General features: G+C 56.5%; 1 protein-coding gene across 1 annotated transcript in view; it reads right to left on the bottom strand.

Annotated features, from left to right (window-relative positions):
- The window catches only part of FAM53B (family with sequence similarity 53 member B), a 112,732-nt gene that overhangs the window by 72,173 nt on the left and 16,940 nt on the right, over positions 1-23,619 (bottom strand). The window contains exon 2 of the mRNA XM_043475160.1: positions 6,736-6,990. Within this exon, the coding sequence (XP_043331095.1) occupies positions 6,736-6,813 (78 nt within the window). The 5' untranslated portion in view covers positions 6,814-6,990. The remainder of the gene's footprint in view (positions 1-6,735; positions 6,991-23,619) is intronic.

Below are 23,619 nucleotides of genomic sequence, written 5' to 3'. Positions count from 1 at the left end.
CACCGCCCTGGCACACGCCGGGGCCACCAGGGGCCCGGGTTTGCAGATGCGGCAGGAGGCACCCTGACTGCGGACCGTCAGGGGTGCCCTGCCCACTCACCGGCCTCTCACTCAGCAGGCGTGTTTCAGGCAGAGGGGCACCTGGGTCCCCTCCCCAGGGAATGTGGCTGCGAGCAGGCACCAGAGAGGCGCCACTGGGTTAGCACACAGGGCACCCCTGGCCCTTGAAATTCATTCATTCATTCACTCACCCAGCGAGGACCTGCTCGCCGGGTCAGGGGGGCGCACACACTAGTGATATGACTGCTTCTGGCTCCCCATGCCGCCGGGCTCAAGCCCCACTGTCGTCCACCAAGGGAACCAGATGAGCCCCTGACCCAGCCCTGGGCTCATCCTGCAGCATCCATCCTCCACACAGACCCAGGGAGCCCAGCCCATGTGGCCGCCCCGCTCACAACAACCTGGATAAAATCCGGCTGTGTCCCTCTCCCCGCCGCCCACCAGATGCCCGTGAGCCAAGCCCGCGTCCACCCCGGCCTCACTCACGCCGCTCGGGGACAGTCCGGTTCGCTGCCGCCCCGGGCCTTTGGCTGTGCGGCTGGTTCCTGTCACGTGGCCTCCCTGGCGGCCTTCCCCGGCCGAAAGGCGCCCGGCCCACCCGCGCTCTTCTCCACGGGACCTTGCTGAAAGCTGCCCGCCTCCACCCCGGACGCATCAGTTTGCTTTGTTTCTGGGCTCAGACTCCACTCGCCCCTCAGATCGAGCCTCCCTGAGGCTGCGGTCTGGTCCACGGCATCCCCCGCCCGGAGTGGGCGCCCCGGGACTTCTCTGCCACCCCGCCACTGCAGCCTGCGGTCAGCCCTAGCCTGCCCTTGCTGCCACATGCTTGGTGAACGCAGGGCCGACGGAAACAGACTCTCCCTGGATGCAACCCACTGCCCTCCCAAATCACTGGCCTCCTGCCAAGCTGCAACTCGGCGGGGGAGGGGGAGGGACAGCATCAGCTGGATAAAGTCGGGGGCAATCCCCCCACCCTGGGCCGCCTGGCTCCCCCACACACACACACAGCCTCTGACTCTGTGCCCGGGGTTCAGGGGGATCGGCCACCGCTTGCACGGAGAGCTGACAAGAAGGGACACCTTCTCTGGGTCCCATCCGGGGACAACCCCCACCACCGCTCCCCACCATGCTGAGTGTGAAACGGCATGGCAGGGGGTGCACGCCCTTCTTTCCACTAACAGCACCCCAATTTTGCACTGGGGCTCCTCCCCTCCCCACTGGGCAGTGACTTGGTGGGATGTCACCCCCACCCCACCCCCCTGCACCGCACAGGGTGGGCCTGGCTGACCAGATATGCCTGCTCCGGGGCTCTGACCCCTGGACCGAAGGGGTGCTGGGCCAGGTGGGGAGCCCCCCGCCCGCCTCCACAATCCTCCCAGCTGGCCTGTCCTTGCCCTTGTCGGGGACTTCAGTCACCAGTTCTTCTCCCATGTTTCTCTCGATCGTGCCAGTGGATTCTCTTCTGGTGTGTGTATCAGTGGGAGGTGGCCCCAGCTGCTTGCATCCGAGGAACCCTGGCCAATTTCATGGGGGACTTCAAGAAGGCTAATGGGGGAAGTAGGCTTGGCCACTTGAAGGGATATCACGCAACCGCTCAAAGCGGTGTTTGGGCAGAGGCTTCCAGTACCATGAGGAAGCGTACTTTGTCAGTGAAACCTGCTTCACTAAAAAGATACAAGGAAACTGCCCAAAATACGTAGAGGGCAATGGAGTTTCCCTGCCCTCCCATCCCACCTAAAATGCAGCTTTTCTCTCTTTCTTTTCCTTCATCCTCTGCGTGATGCACGTTTCAAACTGGTTTGTGTGTGGAGACAAACCCCATCAAAGTAGCAGTAGAGAAATGTTGACTAACAGGATGCTGGCAATTTTAAGATCAGAAAAGAGCTGAAAGAGTCATGAGCTAACTACCTCCCCCCTGGGGCTTCTGCCTCCTGTCAGGGTAAAGAAAAAAAGAAAGAAAAAAAAAATCAGGGCCCCCAACTCGCTTTCTGAGCCCTGACAAGGCTGGGTGGGCAGGCCAGGACATCACATAACCCACCGCTTCCCAGGGCCCCGTGCACACACCAAGCACGCTCCCTGGCCCAGCACCGAGGCTTCCCCCTGGACTCCAGGTTGTCCAGGGCTGGTCTATTCCCCACTGCTTGGTGCTGTTCTGCAGCGAGCCCCTCCGACCCCTAGAAGCCCTCTGCACCCGCTGTGCGAAGGCTGATGAGCCCATTGCTCTGTGGACAATGATGTGGTGAGGCCCAACAGACCCCCGGGGCAGGGGGAGGCGGGGTGAGAAGTGCTCACCATCTGAGGTTTCACAAGACACCCAGGGTTCGCACACAAGTGCACGCTCGGGCCCTGGCTGTGTCCACAGGAGGACGAGTGCTGTTTCCGGGGCTGTTCCTGCCACTCCAAACCCTTTGTTCCTGAGCACCCCCTGATCAGGGCACAGCCTGGGGTCTGGGAGATTCCTTGCATCAGCAAAGAAGGCTTGGAACTACATCTTCCAGAGGAAAGACAGAAGCTGGAGACCGAACGGAGGCTCCAGGGGCCACCTGTCTGACTGAGAAGCCCTGACTTAAATAAGACACAATTCAGGTCATCACTTAATGAGGAGCCAGCTCAGCAAGCGGCCGAGCTCCTCTCTGGCCATCACCACGCGTCTCCGTGGCTTCCTTCTGCAGACTACTGACTAGGGCAATGACATCACTCTTCCTTCTGCTGATGCCGCCTTGGGGCGACGCAGACAGGCCACGCTCACGCGCCTGGGGCGGGGGGACAAGGGCGGCGCTCCGGCCTCCAGAAGGGAACAGGGTGAGACCTTGGGCTGCGGAAAGCAGGAGGCTGAGCCAGGCCGAGGAGAAAAGAGAAGCTGAGAAGGGAGAGGCACCCTGGGGTGGAGGCTGATGGACACAGGGTGGGTGCTCCGGCTTCCCAGGCTGCAGGTCAGCCATGGTGGGGTGGGGGTGGTCGCTGCTGCCCAGGACGGTGGGGGTGCGGATTAGGACCACCTCAGGCTCCGCGCATTTCAGGATTCCGGCCTGGGATCCTGGCTGGAGCCCCGTCTGGGCCTGATGCCGACTCCAGGTGAACAGGACGGGGGAAGAGCCTGGGTGCCTGAGGAAGCTGACGTGGCCCCTGAACTTTCCTGCTGGGCAAGGCCCTCGGAGTCCTAATCTGACCAGCGTGGAAGCAAGGACCTGCTCCAAAAACATCAAGTGTCTCTTGTGGCCAGAAATACCTCCAGGCTGAGGAAAGTGAGGTGGCCTGGAGCCCCCTTCTAGCCTCTGTCCCCCCACAACCCCACTGCTCCACGGCCCCATCCTCCTGGGAGCAGGGCACCCCAAGTTCCCTCTGGTCTCCAAACTCGAGAAGGGGGCCGGGAGGCTTGCCCGGGGAGGAGGGACCACAGGCCCTCGGCCGGAGCGTGGGCGGGCGGGAAGGAGCTCGGGGAACGTCGGCCCCGAGGTCAGATGTCTGGGCGGCCTTCCAGCGGCAGCAGCTAATGTTAGCACACTCGGAGGAAGGGCCACTCACGGGGGAAAGGAAGGCAACCGGGCGGAGTGGGGGAAAGGGGAACCTAGTCATTGCACCGCCCCCCAGCCCCGGGGGGGTGGAGGATAGGCGAGACTGTGACTCTCAGTCCGTCTTCTGTCTTCCCACCTCCCTGGGGAGTAGGGCGGTCAGGTTGTCACCAGTATTTTAGTTTTGAGAAAAAAGGAGAACCAGGAAACCATGTCGGGGACCCTCTAAGCAAGCAGGCCGGGGCCTGGTTGTGGGGGTGGGGGTGGGGGGTGGCGCCCAAGCCTCTCCTCTCCCACTGTCTCCAAGTCCCCAGGCAACGTTCACCTGCAGCTATTTTTTTAGGCTCTGACCTCACTGCAGGGCCTCTCCCTTCTCTAATTCTGAAGCTGCCTGGGGCTGATTCACGATTCCTTTTTTTTTTTTTTTAATCTGAAACCGCAACTTCTGATATCTTCTTAGTCTGATTAGAAAACAAAAGAGGAAAGCTTTTCCCTCTTTCCTGTCCTTATCTTGATGGTATTTACCCGAGGATGATGAGACCTGTTTAGGAAGTCGAAGCTAAAACCCCCCATCTTCCTCTCGCCCTGGCAGGCTGTGCAGAGCGGATTCTGATCAGTTGATCTCACGTTCTGAGGCTGTCATCACTCGGCTGGTCTTATCTGGGGGGCTCTTTCTTTGGTTATTTATGGCCCGTGCTTCTTCCCAAGGAAGTCCAGGCCAGTGGCAGCTCAGGGGTCGGATAGAGGGGAGGTGTGCAGGCCTTGGTGGTGGACGGGGCCTGCACCTGAAGCCTGTGTCCTGCTCGCCTGCTGCCCCTGGGCCCCCTGTTTCCCTGTCGGTCGGGGAGGTGGAGGCCAGACAAGCCCCCACCCCGCAGCAGGGCACCTCAGCGGGCGCCCCGCACAGACCAGGCCCTGGTCCCCTCGCCTTCACTGTGCCTCCACCCCACCGTGAGGGCAGAACCTGGCAGGCCCGTGACGCGCCCACAGGCTGACACACGAGCGGCCCCTCTCCGAAAGCGACTGCCGGGCCCCCTTCAGTGGCCGTTTGCTCCCCTTGGCTCGTCGCTCCTTTTTCTTTTTCTGAGAAGAATTTTTTTTTCCTTCCCCAGCCCAGGGCTGGGAGGCCGGCCTCCTCCTTGGCAGGGGCTCGGGCCCTGTCTCTTGGAAGAGCGGCCCAGCTGACCACAGGCCCATGGGCCCCGGAACCCGCTCCACAGCCAAGCCCAGGCCGGCCCACCTCCAGATGGAACCAAGTTCAGCGGCGACGGAAGCAACAGCACAGCTGGAACCAGAATGGGGGGGGGGTGGAAACGGGGGGTCCCCTGGGACCCCGAGGAGGCCTGCATCCTGAGAGCCGTCTCATCTTGGTTACAGCTACTCCACGCGCGGTGCTTTCATTTCACCAGGAAAACACGCACCCAGAGCAGAACACGGAGCAACGCATACCTGCACCCCCCGAGCTAGGAAGCTGAGTACCGGAGAAGGGGCTCAACGAAGCCAAGTTGAGAACCTGGCTGCAGGAACCCACGTCCCCTCCATCCGCCAAGGTCCCCGGAGCACCGACCACCGACCGTGCCCAGGTCCCGGCACTGGGGTGGTCGGCAAGGAGCCAAAGAGACACAAGTCCTTGCCTGGGGAAGCTCGCATTCTGGGGCAGGAGTCAACTCAGTGAACAAGAGCAAAACGTGAAGAAGATGGGTGGTGCCCAGGAAGGGAAAAGCCCTGGGAAAGGGGACATAGGCCACGTGGGAAGGGAGGGGAGCAGTGGCCCAAGAAAAGGCGGGAAGAAGGGAAGAAGCCCTGCTCGGGGGGGTGTTCCAGGCCACGGAAGAAGCACACGGGCCCCAAGGCACGTAGGCCAGAGAGGCGTGTGCAGACTGAGGGGGGGAAAGTGGTGGAGAGCACCCAGGGGTCACAGGGGCCAGGGTACTCCAGCCCCCATCCATCCAAGTGGGGGTCTGGCGTGTTGCTCGGCCTGAGAGGAGGGAAGCTGGTGGAAGGCTCGGTCCGAGCGGAGGAGGGCCGCTCTGACCTGCATCTCCTGCAGCTGCTGCTGCTGGAGAAGAGGCTGCAGGAGCCAGAAGCAGGGGCCAGCTCCCATGAGAGTCCAGGCAAGAGAGGACGCAGGCGGGACCAGAGGCAAAGTGGCGGGAATGATGGGAGCGAGTCTATGGAGAGACATGCTCAAAGCAAACTGGAAAAGGCAGGGGTGACGGATGGACACCGGCTCATCCTGCGGAGTTCCTCCAGCCCGAGGTGCCCAGTGAAGCCCTGCGGGGTAGATGAGGGTCTTGGTGGCTTTCACAAGCTGCCACAAGGACCTGAGACCCACCTGCCCACTCTCGAAGTGGGTGCTGGGGACGTAACGGGGGAGGATGGCCACGAGAGGCATTAACACGGGGTCTCACAGGGGGCTGTGAAGGCGCCAGGAGGGGTGCCCCCAAGCCCTGCGCACAGAAGCGGCAGAGAGGCCTGGGGACGGACCACCTACAAAGCCCACCACTGCAAGAGTGTTCATGCCGGAGTGGGACTGCTTCCTGCTTCCTCGGCACGGTGCAGCCCACCCGCTTCTGAGAAAGCAGGGCTGGAAAGAGGCCCAGGAGGCCGTGCTGCTCCTGGTCTAAGAAGGCCGGGCTCCCTGCCTCTCTGCTCCAGCTCATCCACTCTCTTGGTCATTGTGCAGGGCGGCCAGCACTGGGCCCACCACCCGGGCCCCCAGGCCACACCCTCCTTCTCCACCAGCTCCCACTCCTGACATCTCTGAGATGGCAGCTCTTACTCCGACTGCCCTTTGAAGGTCTGGCCTGATCCTGGTACCACCCCCCACCTGCTGGAAACCACCTACCTTAGCGGGTGGAGACCAGGAGGGATGTGGGTCTTGGCCTGGCAGGGGCGGCAAAGCCCTGCTTGGTACTATTCACCGGCGGGGGGGAGGGGGATGGCCTCCCTCACCACTCGCCGGAGGACTCCACCTGGGCCAGATACTTACTGCTGGTGAGGACAAAGCTGGGCTCTGGGTGACCCGACCCTGCCGCCCTGGTGGCCACATCTCCCAGAGCTCTGCTTGTGGGCCCTCTGGACTCAGTCTGCTAAGCCTGCTTGCTCAGTCCACAGCCCCACCGGGACAGCGGGCCTCCAAACGGGGCTACCAGGTCCTTACCGGCTCAGGGTTGAAGGTCCTGCAGGCCACGGGGTCGGCTCCCTGCTTGTCGAGGCTTTGACTCAGGATCATCACCATGGTAAGGACCTCAGGCGCTGGGCACCAGCCCAGGGTGGGCACGAGCCATCTTCAGGTGGGCAGACGGAGGGGGGCAGAGGCGACCTCCTAGGGCATCTCCCGGGCAATGACGTCAGCAGAGGCTGCTCCCCATCGGGGTGGGGCTCCTCCAGGAAACAGCAGAGTGAGGTCAGCTCTCTGGGAAGATAAAAGAAAGGCAGAGAGACTCAGGACCACGTTAGACGGGGGGCCCAAGAAACACAGCCCCTCTCCTCCAGGTGGGGACCCTGCTGGGGAATGGAACCGCCTCACCACTGAACTGAGATGCTTTCTGGGGGGGTCGGTGGAGGGACACGAAGGCCAGAATCAGCTTCCTGGGAGTCCCCATGCCAGCCCTGGAGCGTCCCTAAAGCCAACACCCTGGTGGGCACAGCAGTGACTCTCAGCTCAGCCGTGGCACCTTTTTAAGACAGATCTCGGGGTCTGGCTGGTCACAGGGCTGCACCCCTAAAGTGTGCTCAAGCCCTGTGACCTCCTAGGCGGAGCTGGCCCTACAGACAGCCCGAGGTTGGCTGATGTCAGATGCACACCCAGCCCACAGTCAAAGCCCATGCCGCTGGCCCTTGGGCAGCCAGCAGTGACTCCTGTTTTCCAACCAGGTCTGGACAGAAGCTACTGGAAGAACTACGAGGGCACGTGCTTCCCGTCCTTGGAAGCATCACGTTCCCACAGTGACACGTGGGCAGCACAGGAGCCCCCGTACCTGTCTCCTTCCACAGAATGAGCCAGAACACGCCACAGCCCTGGATGGGGGGCGGGGGAAGGTCTGCACACACCCCTCTGAGCTCCCAGCAGTGCGGGACCCTCTCTCATCACCATTCTACACAGCCCAGAATATCTCCCCGACTCAGTGTCATCGCCCACCAAGCAAACACTCAAAGGGTGCAGCCTGCAGCCACATTGGGAGAATCACTCCTTACAAATTAATTCCTCTGATCCTGTCTCCATCCCACCCCTCTGAAGATTATACCTTCAGAGAAAGTCACAGAGATCCATGGAACCATCACCATCAAAGCAAAAAGAGATTACCATCAAAAAGTAAAAAAAAAAAAAAAAAACCCAATAAAAATCATAAAATAAATACATAAAAAGCAGCTCCTAATCTATAATTAAAAACAAACTGGTCAGCGCAGGAAAATGTTTTAGAATCTGCTGCTCTGTGTAAAAATTAATTGCACCCTGGTATTTACTTGCTGTCCAGATCGTAAATCATATTTTCCTGTTTACTTCGATTAGACTTTACAGTGGGTGTTATTGAAATTGCTCAATTACGGGCCAGCTGGCAAGCACGGGAAAATTACCTTCTACTGTTCTTCGAAAACAAGGTTCATCCACAGTGCAAACGCAGGGAAGGGGAGGGGGGAAATCAATACATTTTCAAAGGGTTGACTGTTCCAGAGGGAGGCCCGGCGGGGTCCCCAGGTCACACTGGGAGACCTGTTTCAAAGCCACATCCATCTAGAAGTGACACACATTCTGACCAAGTATCATCTGGCCCAGCAAAGAATTTCAGATCACTCCTCCGAGTCTGGCCAGGAAGCCGAGCCAGGAATGCCCGCCAGACCCCGGGACACTTGGCTTGGGAGCAGGGGCGGGGGGGAGATGTGTGCAGGAGAGCACCCAGAGGGTGCCCTGGACCCACCCCCCGTCAAAGGGACCCTTTGTGTAGCTCGGAGTCAGAGACCCGCCATCTCCAGGTGCAACCTCAGTTCAGCTCTGGGGCCGCCAACCATCGCCCCAGGCCCAGGGTGACCCGCCCTCCCCAGGCCCTTCTTCCTAGCAAGGCAGGAGGGTTCACTGGTTATAAGCTCAAGTCCTGAGCCGAGCACACCTGAGCCCGGAATCCCACCTCTTAAAATGTGCTGAGTGCCCTTTGCCAAGTTACTTCCTTTCTGAACCTCGATTTCCTCTCGCCATAGAAGACTGCCACCAGAGCTTGCCTCAGAAGACGGCTGCACCATGAGAAAATGCGAACTCAAGCCGTTTGCATGGTGAGAAGCCCTAGCTCGTCTGAAGAACTGCTCAATCAACAGTAGCCACAGCCACTAGTTTCATGGGGGAGCCCGTGAGTCCTGATCTCTTCTCAGCAATGGACACCCAAGCATCTGTCCTCTCAAAAAAATAATTTTTAAAGGCAGAATTTTACAGCTAAAACTTTTCAAAGCTAATGTTCCATCTAGAGGGGACTGGCTATATGATGGTCGATCCCTGTGGTGAAAACAGTAAGAAAGATGCTGTGGAAGTCTTATCACCATGGAAACAAGCGACCCCGTCTGATGCCGCTACTATGTACCAAGCACAAAGCTGGACAGAGGTGGTGGTGCAGGTGGCTTGGCTCTCGTGTCTCTGCTCCCAGCAGAGCCCCTACAGAAGGCTGGAGTACAGAGGCAGCAAGATCGGTGAATACCAGAGGACCGTGTATTCCTGGAAACTAGGGCAGTCAGTAAACACAGCAGGCGCTGGAAGGCTGAAAAAGGTCCTGCACAAGCCCTGTCCTCAGAGGAGTCGCGGAAAGACAGTACTGGGAAGACAGGCAGCACAGCTATACCAGAGGCAGACAGGAGGAAGCGGGGAGCGGAGGGGGCAGGGCTGAGTCATAAACAGACCCCTCTGCACAGGGGCCAATGACAGCACAGCTGGAAGAGCCCGGGAGTGGGGACAACCCAGACGGCCACCAGCAGGCGGCCGGTGAGAGAAATCACAGGGCCGCTATGTAAACGAATACCACCACGTCACCGGCACCGCAGTTTTAATGAGGTGATTCTAGTGGTGCCGACATGACACTCTCTCCAAGATTCACTGTAAACGAAAACGGCAAGGAGAAGAGTACAGTGTGGTCCCATAACCACGTGGTCCTGGAGGGGGAGAAGGCGCTCTTTGAGTGTATAGCCTCACACATGCACACGCATGTGCTGTTTGTGTATTTCATCCAGAACATGTAAGCATATTAACACCTTCTTGATGAAAAAGAAAATAGGTAAGACTTCAAGAGGAAGGGAGGAGGCAACTGGGAAGAGGAAGCATGACGGAAGCCCGGCAGCCTGGCCTGCATGTGGTGGGGGCGGGGGCCGTGAGCCTACTGGTGGCGGGCACACAGGGTCCGTGGAGAAGGGCAGCAGTGGGACAAGGGGCTGGAAAGACAAGAGTCACACCAGGCCAAAGGTGCTGATGCCAGGCTCCATCTTGCAGCCAGGGGAGGGTCCCCAAGGAGTTGGGAGTTGACGTGGTTGATCTGTTGAAACAGTCGTTTTGTTTGCTTTCTTGAATCCTTTGCAACACCTAGCAGGGTGTCTTGACTACACCAAGAGCTTCACACGTTTCTGGAACCAGGCTGAATCGTAGCAACTTTTGAAATAATCTGGGCACATTCTCAGACCCTGTGAGGCAAATCCAGACCGGCAGAGCCTGGCACCATGTGGAATTCCCTGGGATTCCTTTGATCCGTGGCATGGGCCTGGCCAAGCTCACTGGGGAATGCCAACGCCCGTCCAGGGACTCAGAGCCCAGTCTGAGAACGGGGCCAGGAACTTGACCTTTGAGGGACAACAGGGTGCACAGCTCCACCCGAGGTAAGGAGAAGGTGCCCCGGAGTCCAGCGACAAGGGAAAGACCTGCTGAGCTCATCTGTGGGGCACAGATCCTACCCTGGCCTGCTCGGTCTTCTCTGAGCCCGTATCAAGAACAGCTTCTCTCTACTGGGCACTGACTGTGTACCAGGTGCTCTATAGTCACCGGTTACACGACAGATGTAACTGATAACAGTTTACAGACAGGTGAAGTAACCCACCCAGGGTCTCAGGGGTGAGCTCCCGAGCCTGTGCGTCCCACTGGAGCCCGCCTGCAGCAAAGCCCCACCCGACCTGCCTCTCCATCCCAAGTGCATCCTTCAAAGCCCCATCGAGTAACGCCCATACAACCTAGCGAGCGCACTCCTTGGCACGTAACCCAGAGAAATGCAAGCTTATGTTCACACAAAGCCCTGCACATGAGTGCCTATGACAGCTTTATTCATAACAGCCAAAACCAGGAAACAACCCAGATGTCCTTCAACGGGTGACTGGCTAAACAGACTGCGGAACAGACATGCCCCTCTGCACTGGAAAGGGACGAACTATTGATACCTACTTGGATGAATCTCCAGGGAATTATGCTTCATGAACAATCCCAATCCTCACAGGTTAATTACCGCCCAACTCTATTTATGTAACAGTCTTGAAATGACAAAGGGACAGAATGGAAGGCTAGCTTTAGTTGCTGCTGGTGGTCTGGATGGGCGCTTGGGAAGGCGGGTGGGAGAGGGAGGAGGATGTGCTTATGAAAAAGGTGGGGACCCTCGAGGTGATGAAAATGTTCCGCATCTCAACTGCATCCGTGTTGACTTCCTGTTTGCAATTTGCACTGCAGTTTTGCAACATGTTAACTGCTGGGGGAAACAGTGAATGATACACAGCATTTTCTACCATTTCTTACAGCTACATGTGAATTTACAATGATCTCAAATTTTAAAAAGAAACGTTTCCTTCCAGTTTTATTGATATAAATTGATACACGGCACTGTGTATGCTTCAGATGTATAGCATTATGGTCTGACCTACATACATCATGAAATGATGACCACAAGTTTAGTGAAGACATCCATCATCTCGTAGAGATACAAAAGAAGCAAGAAAAAGAAATGCTTTCTTGTGTCAAAATTTTATTTCTTTAAAGGCTTTTTTTTAATGTGGACCATTTTTTTAAAGTCTTTATTGACTCTGTTATTGCTTCTGTTTTGGTTTTTTGGCCATGAAGCACGTAGGACCTTTGTTCCCCGATCAGGCATCAAATCCTCAACCCCTGCATTGGAAGGCGAAGCCTCAACCACAGGACAGCCAGGGAAGTCCCTTCCTGGTGTCACACTTTCAAATGTAAAAAGCCCACTCCATCGACGCATTTATCAAAACTCATAAAACCAAACACCAAAGAGTGAGTTACACTGCACAGGCATATTAAAAAAAAAAAAAGCTTTGTTAAGGGGCCCACGTGGCTGCTACTGCCTACACAGGACGCGTGCTGAGGGACTGGGCACGCCTCGCCATCACCCTCCAGGTCACCTGACTCCAGTTCCTCACCTTTAAAACCAAAGTCAGAACACCTTTGCTCTGCGGGCTGCTGGGAGAGTTAGGTTAAGCAAAGGCACATAACAGAGCGCAGCACCGAGAAGGCCCCAGACATCGATGCCCACCACCCAGGGTACCCACGGGTGGTCAACGGGCGCCAAGTGGCCCTGCCCAGGGTCCACAAGAGGCCTCAACCCAGCCCCGTGGAACCCTGGCTCCAGATCCTCCTCCACCTATCCCTTCACCGCTGTGCTTCCCGCCTCCAGCTCCCAGAGCACCAACGACAGGCTGGGCGCGTCTCATTTCATCTAATTGCTACGAACAGCTGTTGCTGCTAACAGGATTCCCATTTCCCAGATGAGAAGACCAAGGCTCCGGGAAAATAAATCAGGCAGTTGCCCAAGATCCTGCAGCCTAGAAGGGGTGATGGCGAGATGTGAATCCAGGTCTGCCTCCTCAGGATGCTTCATGGACAGGGGATGAGTTGGCTTTGTCACACAAACCTTTCCTAACAAGCAACTCTCTTGGTTTTGTTCTGCAACCTGCGATGTGCCTTTGTGCCTCCGCAAGCCCCTGAACCCAGCTGTCTGATGTCACTGTGGTTGGAGACGCTCAGCTTCTGGGGAGTGGGAGCCCTGCCCGCTGCACACCAAATTCCTTTCTACACACACACAAGTTCTGTAAACTCTCAAATTCTATATAACTCTTCAGAAGATTATAGGAGTTTACCAAACGCTTCTGTAATGCGTTTTGAAGAGCTACCCTTTGAAAAGAAACTGACCACACTGGAACTCGCCCAATTAAATGCTTCCTTCTTTTAATATCCTTATCCTGTGTTTACTACTTGTACAAGTTAGTTTTATAGCAGGAGAATATCTCACCACCCCAAACACAGGACTCGGAGCAAAACCTAAACATAACCTTGGCCGCTGACAGTGATTTTCCTGATGGCCTGAGCAAGTCGTTCCTCTCACAGCTCCATGTCCCTCCCCCTCCCGTTAACCAAAGGAAATGGGAGAGAAACAGCAATTGTGCAAGGTCCTGGAGAAGGCTGCGTGCACTTCTCAACTCTGGTGACTTCTCAGCTGCTGGTATGACAGAAGCAATCTGTGGGCAGGCTCTGGAAGCAAATTTATGAACGTTTGAGGAAGTGCATCTTTCAGGGCCATGCAGCCTTTTGCCAGATCCCATGACAAACTCCTGGAAGGGTGGAGAGCAGAGCCTGAATCCTGTGGTCGCAGTCACGGTCCACCTCTGCCAAGAGAAGGGAATTAAATCTGCCTGGGGAGGCCTTTCGCTTGCGGCTTGTGTAGCAAAGGCATCTGAGTTTAAGGATAAAAAGTTAAAAGCTGCCTAGGAACTTTTATCAAGAGCCTATACTTTCCCAGACCGAGCTGATACTGGAAAGAGTCTGCAGTTTCAATAAGAGGACATGCCCAGAGAATGTGTTTCCCAGACGCTGGTGGAACGCTTAAACTAACTCCCTTGGCCTAGGTTCCCAAGTCTTCAGGTCCTACTGAAAAATCACCGATCAAAGAGCGAGGCCTTCACCACCTGCAATGCGCTGACAGAAAAACAGAGACAGATGAAACCTCTTACGTCAATACTTGAACACCAAGGACATGCTCGGCACCAAACATCACGGATTTAAGGCAACTCCACAGCAGAGGGAACAGACAGCAAAAAAATAACCTTTTATCCACCATCTTCCCAGTGGCTTCCTGGTCTGTGTTTGTGGAAATTAACAGGTGACGTGGGGTCTACTTTTAACAGAGCATGAATAAAATGTTAATCGTTCAGTCGTGTCTGACTCTTTGCGACGCCATGGACTGTAGCCCACAGGCTCCTCTGTCCATGGGATTCTCCAGGCAAGAATGCTGGAGTGGGTTGCCATGCCCGCATCCAGGGGATCTTCCCGACCCAGGAAAGACCCACGTCTCCTGCACTGCAGGTGGAATCTTTTATCGTCTGAACCACCAGAGCAGTCAGGCCCCCAGGCTTACCATGTCCTCAGAGCAGCCCTTTGAGTGGGCACTGCTGTTTTCCCATTTTACAGAGAGACAAGCTGAGGCCCAGGGTCACCCAGCTGTGAAGGGTGAAACAAGGACTCAAGCACGTCTGATGGATTCCAAAATCTCTGTCTTAACCACCAGGCTTCTACTCCAAGATCTGTTAACATTTATCATGATTATCCCACAAATATTTGATTTCTCAAACGGACCAGATACTGACGCACAGACACTGGATTGGCAAGACATCCCTTCTCCATAAGCTCTTCCTGAGGTGCCCCAGGCCACACCTCAACCTTCTGGACTTAACGCTGGAACTGGCACTGGGGGTCCCACTGAGGCAGGGAGTGGGGAGGCGGGAAGGTGGGGGTGAAAGCATACAGGCACTGCTTCCCTGCCCTAAACGCAGTGCCGGGTGCCAGGTGGAGGTGAAGAGCCTTTGAGGAAAGCCAGGGTGCCCCCAGGCCTAGGGGAGTGGTGCCGGCTCCTTGCTACATCAGATTCTGAGTCCATCGGCCCCCGTCTCCCTGGGCTCCCACGGCCCACCCTGCCCTTCTCTCCAAGTCCATTTTGCTCCGGGGAGCCCTCCCCTCCAGGCGCTTCGTCCAGGTGTGGACCTGCCTGTGGCCTCCTGTGGTCTTAGCAGAGCGCCTCCGACAGCAGGAACCTGATCGGTGTTCGCGGAGGCAGTAACACGCTGGGGGACGAGCGCTGGACGCAAGGTCCAGAATCACTCCCAGCTTCCACTCCCGGCTCAGTCCCAGGCAGGCCGTGGCACCCGGGACGCGCGTACTACTTTGCTAAGCTTTGTGATCTGTAAGAAGTCGGCCCCCTCGAGTGGGAAATTAAGGAAAGAAGGGTCTGCACGGTGGGGCCCCTGAAGAGGGGCCCCGGGGACCAAGGTTCCCAGGTGAGCGCAGTTCACGCACAGAGGGGGCCCTCCTCCAGTGCGTGGAAACTGGCTGCCAGGTCACAGAACAGGCTCACCTCGCTGGGAGGTGCAGTGGCCATATACTCGAATCCATGACTGAGTCTCACGGTCCCTTGGGCTCCCATCCACTTGTGGCAGGTGAGGAAACTCGGCTCAGAGAGGCAGCACGGCCTGGCTACACACCACACAGCTGACTCGTGGCTGCCCGGGACTCTTGGGGGCTGAGCTGTGAGAATAAAGCACCTCCTGTCCTTAGAGACAACATGCTCGCCCCATCTCTGATCCCTCCTCCCAGAGTAAGGTGTGACCTTGGGGGTGTTTTCTGCAGTAACTAGGGCGATCAACATTCCCTGAACTAGACCTCCAGGTAGTCAAAAGCCGCCAAAGGGCCAGTCTTGGGGGAAGGATGGGCAACCACGCCACCCAGCGGGAGAGGGACCCACCCCGTGCCCTGCGCTGAGCAAAGCAGCCCAGGCCCCCTCATGAGGGCCTCTTCATGGAGGGCAAGCAAAACCCTTGCTTCGGTTGAATGAGCTGGTGAACCAAACTGGGACTCCATTCCCTGGGACTTCACACAGTCACTCTCACTGTACTGGAGGGATCTGCTGTTTTTTGTTTTGTTTTGTTTTAAGCAAATAGCATTTCAAGAGGAGGGGGAGGAAGAACATTATTCAGGGACATGAAAGTGTTGAGACCCGGAGCCAAAACAAATCTGAATATGGGAACGAGACAGCCTGAGTTGCTTCTTGAAACTGAAGCCAGCTGCATGCGTGACCTGTCAAGAGCTCATTCATCATGAGAAATAACTGACAGGCCAGTTTCCTATAAGCACTCGCTGGAGTCATTCTAACCCGCCAAACCTGAGACAGAGAGAGAGAGAGAAGAGAGCGTCCTATGGACTAGAGTCCGAGGAGCGAACTCAAAAGGAAGAAAAGGAAGGCTGGGCGGGGCGGGGGAGGGGTTGGAGGACCAGCACTTACTGAGGGAGCACAGACTAGACACCGCCTTCTCCTCCAGAGCAGGGTGAGGCAGAGAACAGAGGACGGGGAGACAGAGCCGGAGCCCCCGAGATAAGCTACTGCATGTTAAGCCACTTAGCCTAAGACGACCATGACCTGTTCTTTGCTCAGACCTATTTACAAGTACAGTGAATGTAATCAAACCACGATTAAGGAAACAAAAGAGAGGAGGGGTTAAAAAAAGAAAGAAAGGAAAAAAAAATGAAACAAGAACAGAGTGGCCCAAGCAGTGTGGCCTCTTCCTGAAGGCGGTGGGGCTCGGGCGCCGTGGGCTCTGGCCTGGCCTCTAGCCCAGCCCGTTTGCCAACTCACTTCCCCACCGTGGCCTTGGTCCCCTCGCCTGGAAGCCTGGGCCACGCGGGCTCTGTGTCTGCCCAGTGAGCCCCAGCTGTGTGGTTCAGCCAGGTCTCGCGGCCTCTCTGAGACTCAGTTTCCTCCCCCGCATCATGAAAATGGGAGCCCTGGGGAGTGTGTGACTTGATCAGGGAAGCTGAAGGTGCGTTGTGAGCTGGGGGCAGGCGGGAAGGGCTGACGCCTGCCCTGCAGTCACGCTCTGGCGGCCGGGCCTTGGCCGGCCTTTCCCATCCTGCTTGGACCCGACCTCCAGCGTTCAAGGTCCCGGGAAACCCGGACAACAGCAAAGGCCGAATTCTCACTCGCTGCCGTCGCAAGCCTGAGCCGTGACCTTCTGCATGGCTGAGTGGGGAGCAGGAAGCCACCCCGATACTCCCTGAGGGGCCAGTGACGCCTGGGTTCTGGGGCTGGGGAGTGAGGGTTGGCCCCACCCTTCCGGATCTACGGGTACAAACTGGGGTGTTTGCACAAGCGCATTTTCCAAGCTCCGTCCTTAAGCACAGCGGGGGCACCTGGTGCTTTTCAGTGACGTTAACAACGTTCGGGGATGAAGGAAGTTTCTTGGCAGAACAGGAAGTTAAGTCACTCACCAGTTTTCACACCTTGGTCTCTTACCTTCTGCAAAGGAATAGTCTCCCCCTCAGCAAAATATTTGTGGATTTTGGGGGGGGCCAGAGGACCCGCCCCAGCCAGGCTGCGAGCACACCTCCAAGCTGGCGCGGCCCAGGAGTGGCTCGGGCAGGGAGAAGCGGTCCTGACCCGCTCCAGCCACACCAGCCCTGCCCTCACAGAATCTCCGGCTGCCGAGCGGAGCACATGGAGTCCCCCCCAGCAGCCAGCACTGGGGCCACAGCTGGGAGGCAGCCCCTCTCGATCTCAGGGGCCCCCCGCGGTATCACAAGTGTCACCCCGGAACACGGGAGGTGACGCAACGGTAAAGGACTGCTAGGGACGTGAGAACCAGGTCTCCCATCTGCCGCCCGCTCGAGAGGTCACACCCTGACCTCATCTCGAGGACCAGGGGCCTCACCCTCCTGAACCCACCGGTGATACAGGGTCTGGTGCAGAAATGAATCAGCCGGGCTAACCGATCTACCCCGAGGCTTCCGCCCTCCCCTCTCCCCCTCGTGCTGCAAGGCGCCACCGCACGTTGGAGAACGCCCGCAGCGGCCAAGACAAAACTCTTCCGGGTCCATCGTCGCGACAGGTACCCTTGAACTTCGGGGCACCTCACGGTCACTTCTCCAAGCCGTGCCTCTGGTGCCCCCCGGGGGGGCTTCCGAAGGGCGGGCCCAACCCCACCAAGATGAAGCTGACATCAGCATGAGGCGGAGAGAGCCACTGCCTGTGAACAACAGCCGCTGGTCGGCACAGGCGGCACCAGACTCTCCAGCAGGTGGGAGAAGGGCTGAGGTCCGAACTCACAGCAGAGCCCAGAGATTCGGTTCTGAACGATTTAGAATGGCTCAGGGACCAAAGGAAAGGAGCCTTGGTCTCGGCTCCTGCTTCACCTTCCGGCAGGGCGTGGGGCAGGGGAAGGGAGGGGCGCCTCATTTGCAAACCCATCTCCACTTCCTCTAAGCGCCTGGGTGGATGTGACAACCGGCCTCCTGAGCACAGCCCTCTAGGGGGTTAAAGAGGAAGCGGCAGGGCCAACCCAATTCGAGAAGCCCTGTTGAACTCTTGCAGGGCCTCCGGGGTATCCTGACAGCTCTAAGGGCAACTCCAATAGCCCTGAGAGACTTAACCCAACCTCCAGAGGTGAGGAGACCACCTCCTTTGTCAGAAATGGCTCGGGCCCGGGAAGAAACACAGGTTCGTTCCATGTTTGTCCACAACATACCCTTAAAAGTACCTGAAAACCCCCAGACAAGCCAGCGGCTGCTGTCATTGTCACATTACTGTCATCGTCCCCTATCAGGGCCAGCGGATCAAGGCTTTGGTGCAGGCTTGTCTGACCCTCAGGAAGTGCATTTCACTAAGTCAGCAGCTAAACTCCACAGCCAGGCCTCGGAGCACCTCCCACACCCACCAGCGGGCGGGCTGGCCTTCACCCCACATAGAAGGGGCCTGGCCCTGCTCAGGAGCCTCCTCTGGAGGAGATGCCAAGCGGGCAAGAGCAGGAAGGGTCAATGCCCACCTCCTAGGCCAGGAGGAAGCCCCGGGGAGGTGAGTGTAAATCATCAACGTGCTCAGTTATAAATAACAATAATAAAGCTTTTGTTTTTTAAAAAAAAAAAAAAGTTGTCAGACCGAGCAAGAGGACAAGATGAGACTGGATGGAATTTAACAGGTCCTTGGTCAGAGGTCAGCGTTGGGACACCAAAACCAAGTTTCAGGTGCGCTGGGTGCATGGTTAACAGCAGGTGGTCCTCCCGGGAAAGCCGGCTGGGACAGGGTTGTGCTCACTCACTCCACAAGCCCTTGTCCAGTGATTGCTTGGTGTCCACAGGCGTTGAAGACAAAAACATATGTAAGCCACAGGCCCTCTGTCCAGAGAAGTAAATATTATTAACTGATGCATGAGTGAAATAGAAAGTAAAATACACTAAGAGGCGGAGTACATTTTAAAAGACAAATGACATGATAACATAGCTGGGTACGTTCAAAACTGGGCATCACAACTTTTATGGGGTGCATGCAAAGCTGCGCTGGGGTCTCCCCTCTCTCACCCCTAAGACAAGATAACGTAACTGGGCCTTCCAGAGTTCAAAACTGGGCATCACAACTTTTATGGGGTGCCTGCAAAGCCATGCTGGTGCCTCCCCCCTCTCACCCCTGGGCAGGGGGAGGTTTTCTTCCTGAGCAGATTCTTGTTTACATCAGTTATTAATAAATCAACAGAACATTCGCTAGAGCAATGATGCTCATGAAGCACAAAGCCCATCGCATGCCCAGAGTGGCATTCACACCCCCCAGGCCCCAGCAGCAGGGCTGGCAGAGCCACTCTGCGGGCCCCTGGTGTGGCCTCACCCGAGGGTCCGTGGCATTCACACACCCACAGTGGGTCCCGCTTCTCAGAGGGGTCAGACACGGGAGGCACCAACAGAATAAAAGTTTCTCCCCCAAACTTTCAGCACAACCCAATTTAAAAGTCACCTGCCTTCCACAAAGCGGAACAAGAGCAAAAACATAACTTGGGCAAACGTCTGTGCCACGCTACTGTCAACAAGGCGGCCTCCCCCTTGAGCCTCAGACGCCAAATTAATCTGCCCTACAGACTAGCCCTGCTCAGGTGCAAAAAATATGCATCTTCAGCATAGATAGGAAAGAAAGCAACTTAACTGCCTAACAGTAACGACAGGATAAACAGCTGCCCAGACATCCATGCTAGGGTCAATATGCAGTTTTTCAAAAGACTTGATAGGTACCAAGAGGAAACCATCTTCCAGTCTAGTGCTAAGTGAAAAAGCAAAGACAGTGGAGACAGCAAGCTCCTATCTGGGCAAAACTAAATGTAATCGTAAGACAGAAGGATGCAAAAGAAACAATATCAGGGACCTTCAGGGAGAGGAACAGGGTGGCTGAGAACAGAGCGGGGAGGAGGCTCTTCAAGGAATACCATTTTGCATGTTTTGAACTTTGAAGGCATGTCCTATGCAAAAAAAACAAATGTTTAAAATCAAAATTCTGTATATATTTACCTATGGTTGCACATCAGTGGAATATCTCTGGGAGAATAAACAAGAAGAAGGCAACAGAAGCTCTTCCAGAGAGAGAAGGAGAGGCAGACCAGGGAGACAGGGATGGAGGAGGGGAGAGTTCCTCTCCACAGCTGATTTTGTACCAAGTGTATATATTGTCTGTTCCTAAAAATTACACACACACACAGCTGCCGGTAGTTACCCAAACACCCCCCACGGTTCCACATGTTCCAAGCTTTGCTCACGCTGGGCTTTCTGGTTGCTCGCCTCTTAGCCTCGTCCACCTCCAACTGAGCTCACGACCCTCGGCTCTTAAGACTCAGTTCAGGTGTCTCCTCCTCCAGGAAGGCCTGGCCCACCCCATAGACGGAGAATCAAAGGAGCATGAAATGAACAGGCAGCGTGTCCGTCTCCCCCGCGGACTGTGAGCTTCGGGAGGGCGAGAATCCACTATGGTCCCCCGAGTCGTAGGACCTCACACGGACAGCTGCTCAGGGAAACATTTGCTAAACCAAAAACACACATTTGCTCCGTTAAGTCGGGTGTACGGCTTTCCTGATGTCAAAAGCTACTGACACCTCTCTTGATTGTGGGGTTTCCCTGCAGCTATCAAAATTGGGCTATTGGCACTAATTTGAAGCATTGCACCAATGTTCTCCTGGTCCACGGAGAGGCCGGGCTCAAAGCTGTCTGGGTTTCACGGCAGCAGAGCAGGAGCTGAGCATGTGGTCGGAACAAAATCACTCTCTCTGATACCACTCACCTCCTGGAAACTTGCAAATACCCATTAGGAGGCTCCCTGGGCGGGCCAGCAGGTTGGCAGGCGGCCCTTCACACACCCAATCCCAGGAAAACCTCAGCCCAGGGTCCTTCCCTGTGGTTTTCTTTTTTTTTCCCCAAGTTCAGCTTTTAGGAGAAAGCACCTGACTGCACTCAGGGCTGGCGGGGAGGCAGCACCCCCAAATGCCGGCGGCCCCTGAGAAGCTGGAGGCCTGAGGCCCGGCAGCCTGCGCAGTGAGAGAGGAGGGCCAAGGGGCAGGACCGCCGGGGAGAAGTCAGACGTGCCCGTGACGCTGTGCCCCTGAACAAAGGGCAGCTTCTGAGGGGCTGATTCAGCAGGCAGGTCCTACGCACACCCTGCGCTGTGCCTCCTCCTCCTGGAACAGGAGCCGCATCCCCTGTCCCACGCTGCCCAGGCTGGCCGTGCCAGGGGCTGAGAGAGGAAGGCGGAGGGACCCAGCCAAGCCCTCACACACCACCCGGCACTCACAGAGGTATACCGCAAGGCACACCTTGGAAGAAAAGCTATGACCATACACAGTGCCTAGGACTGTGTACTGAAGAGCAGAGACATCCCTTTGTTGGCAAAGATCCGTCTCGTCAAAGCTACAGTTTTCCCCAGCAGTCATGTATGGTTGTGAGAGTTGGACCATAAAGAAGGCTAAGCGCGGAAGAACTGATGCTTTCCAACTGTGGTGCTTGAGAAGACTTCTGAGAGTCCCTTGGACTGCAAAATCAAATCAGTCAATCCTAAAGGAAATAAACCCTGAATATTCATTGGAAGAACTGATGATGAAGCTAAAGCTCCGATACTCTGACCACCTGATGCCAAGAGCCAACTCATTGGAAAAGACCCTGATGCTGGGAAAGATTGAAGGCAGGAGAAGGGGACGACAGAGGATGAGATGGTTGGATGGCATTACTGACTCAATGGACACGAGTTTGAGCAAGCTCCGGGAGATGGTGAAGGACAAGGAAGCTTGGCGTGCTGCAGCCCACAGGTTCGCAAAGAGTCAGACACGACTGAGCGACTGGACAACAGCAACAAGGCCGAGTGCCGCGGCAGACGCACGCTGCAGGACATGAGTGAGCTGTGGCCCCAGAGAGGGAGGTCCAGGTCTGGGCAGGTGTCCTAGAGGCGGCGGCAGGAGTCGGCCTTCATGGAGACAGGGCGAGGGCATCCTCAGAAGCAGCCAACTGGTGACACATCCAATACGCCAGGGCGCTGGGGGCAGGTGAGGCCCTTCCCCGCTTTGGCAGCAGGCGCCTCATGCTGCCCAAATGGGCACGGCTGATGCCCGCAGCCCTCTCAAGCCCCTGGAGGGTGGGGGCTCCGCCATCCAGGGGCGGCCTCAGCTGCACTGGCCTCCCCTCCCCTGGCCCGGCCCCACCCCTCCAGCTCTCGGCGGGTGGGTACACTAGGCCAGCAGCTGAGCCACGAGGGACACCCGCCGGGCAGGGCGTCCCATGCCACCCCCTTCCATAAAACGGCAGCAGGAAGGTACACAGGGCGAAACAGCTACTCCGCTCTCCCAGCGCGCTGGCAGCCCGCTCCGACCCACGCGGCTAGCCCGGCTGCCCACAGACAATACGGCGATTGTGCTTGCTCCCGGGGGAGGGGGAGCGGCCACGTCCTGCCCCACGTGAGAATGTCACGACCGTCCCGGACTCCCGAGTCACAAATATGTGATCAAGGCATGTGCCGAGCACGCGCTCACCACGTGTTTGCGTGCCTGTGAAAGCACAAAAGCACAAGGACCCGTGTGCTTCAGCTGCGGGGGGACTGGGTCCGGGGACGGCAGAGGACGGGGCAGCGAGAAGCGAGCCCCAGACACAGCACAGAAACGCTTCATTCAAAACCATGACTGCTCTATTGTCCCCCTGGTCTTCGAGGGGTGGAAGCGGAGGCGGGGGGAGTGGACACTCCTTTGCAGAACAAAACTGCATGGAAAACCGCAAAGTGAGGCAAGATTGGTGCCTGCCATCACTTCCAGCTACTCCATCTGAGGCTAAAGATGGGAGACAGGCAGCGATTTCAGATTTCACTCGGGACAACGGAAAACCAAAAATGAGATGAAATCCGTCTTCGCAGGCGGGCAGCTGCCACTGACAACAGGACTGATTTCAGGACACCTGAGTCAAAGGGCGCCTCCGCCTCAAGACTGATACCTGCAAAGTCGTGGGAAGCAGGTGCCGAGCACACACACCGTGAAGGGAACAACCCACGAAGAGGAAGGTTACCCAGCATCTCCGTGCAGATGTGAGCTCAACCCAAGCGTGGCCTTTCCTTGACGAGAGAGGGTAAATAAACTCACCTGGGGAACCAAAACTCAAAAGATCCCATGTACCACAACTAGCTAAGACCTAGCCGCCAAATAAATCAATAAATTTTTTTTTTTAAAGATGGAAAGCTTTGTGTGTACCTCTGCAGAGCAAGAAAGTAAAAGGGGATCAGAATCGCAAGCAGGGCAGGCATCGGAGTCGCTGGCTGGGAACCACACCCTTGCTGGGGTGGACGCTGGAGCCTCCTTCAACAACGTGGTTACCAGTGCCGTGGTTCTCAAAGTCATGGTCCCAGAACCAGCAGCAAGTTGCTCCACCTGGGAACTTGTTAGAAATGCTAAGTCTCACTCCCCACCCCGAGTAAAACAGAGGCACTCTGAGCAGAGGCCAGCAATCAGGGCTTTAACAAGCCCTCCAGGTGAGTCTGATGCTCCTTCAAAGTTTGAAAACCAATGTTCTACTTTATTTAGTCCTTAGAACCCTGATACTTAGGAGGGGAGGACAATTCTGCAGATGAAAGAAATGGGGTCCATCAAAGTTGTCGTTCAGTCCCTAAGTCCTGTGACTCTGTGACTCCAAGGACTGCAGCATGCCAGGCTCCCCTATCCTTCACTATCTCCTAGCGTGCATGCTAGCTCATTTCAGTCG

The sequence above is a fragment of the Cervus canadensis genome, chromosome 8 (assembly GCF_019320065.1).
Source record: "Cervus canadensis isolate Bull #8, Minnesota chromosome 8, ASM1932006v1, whole genome shotgun sequence".
Taxonomy (NCBI): Eukaryota; Metazoa; Chordata; class Mammalia; order Artiodactyla; family Cervidae; genus Cervus; species Cervus canadensis.
The sequence above is the reverse complement of the archived record's forward strand: the minus strand, read 5'-3'. Positions and strand labels throughout refer to the sequence as shown.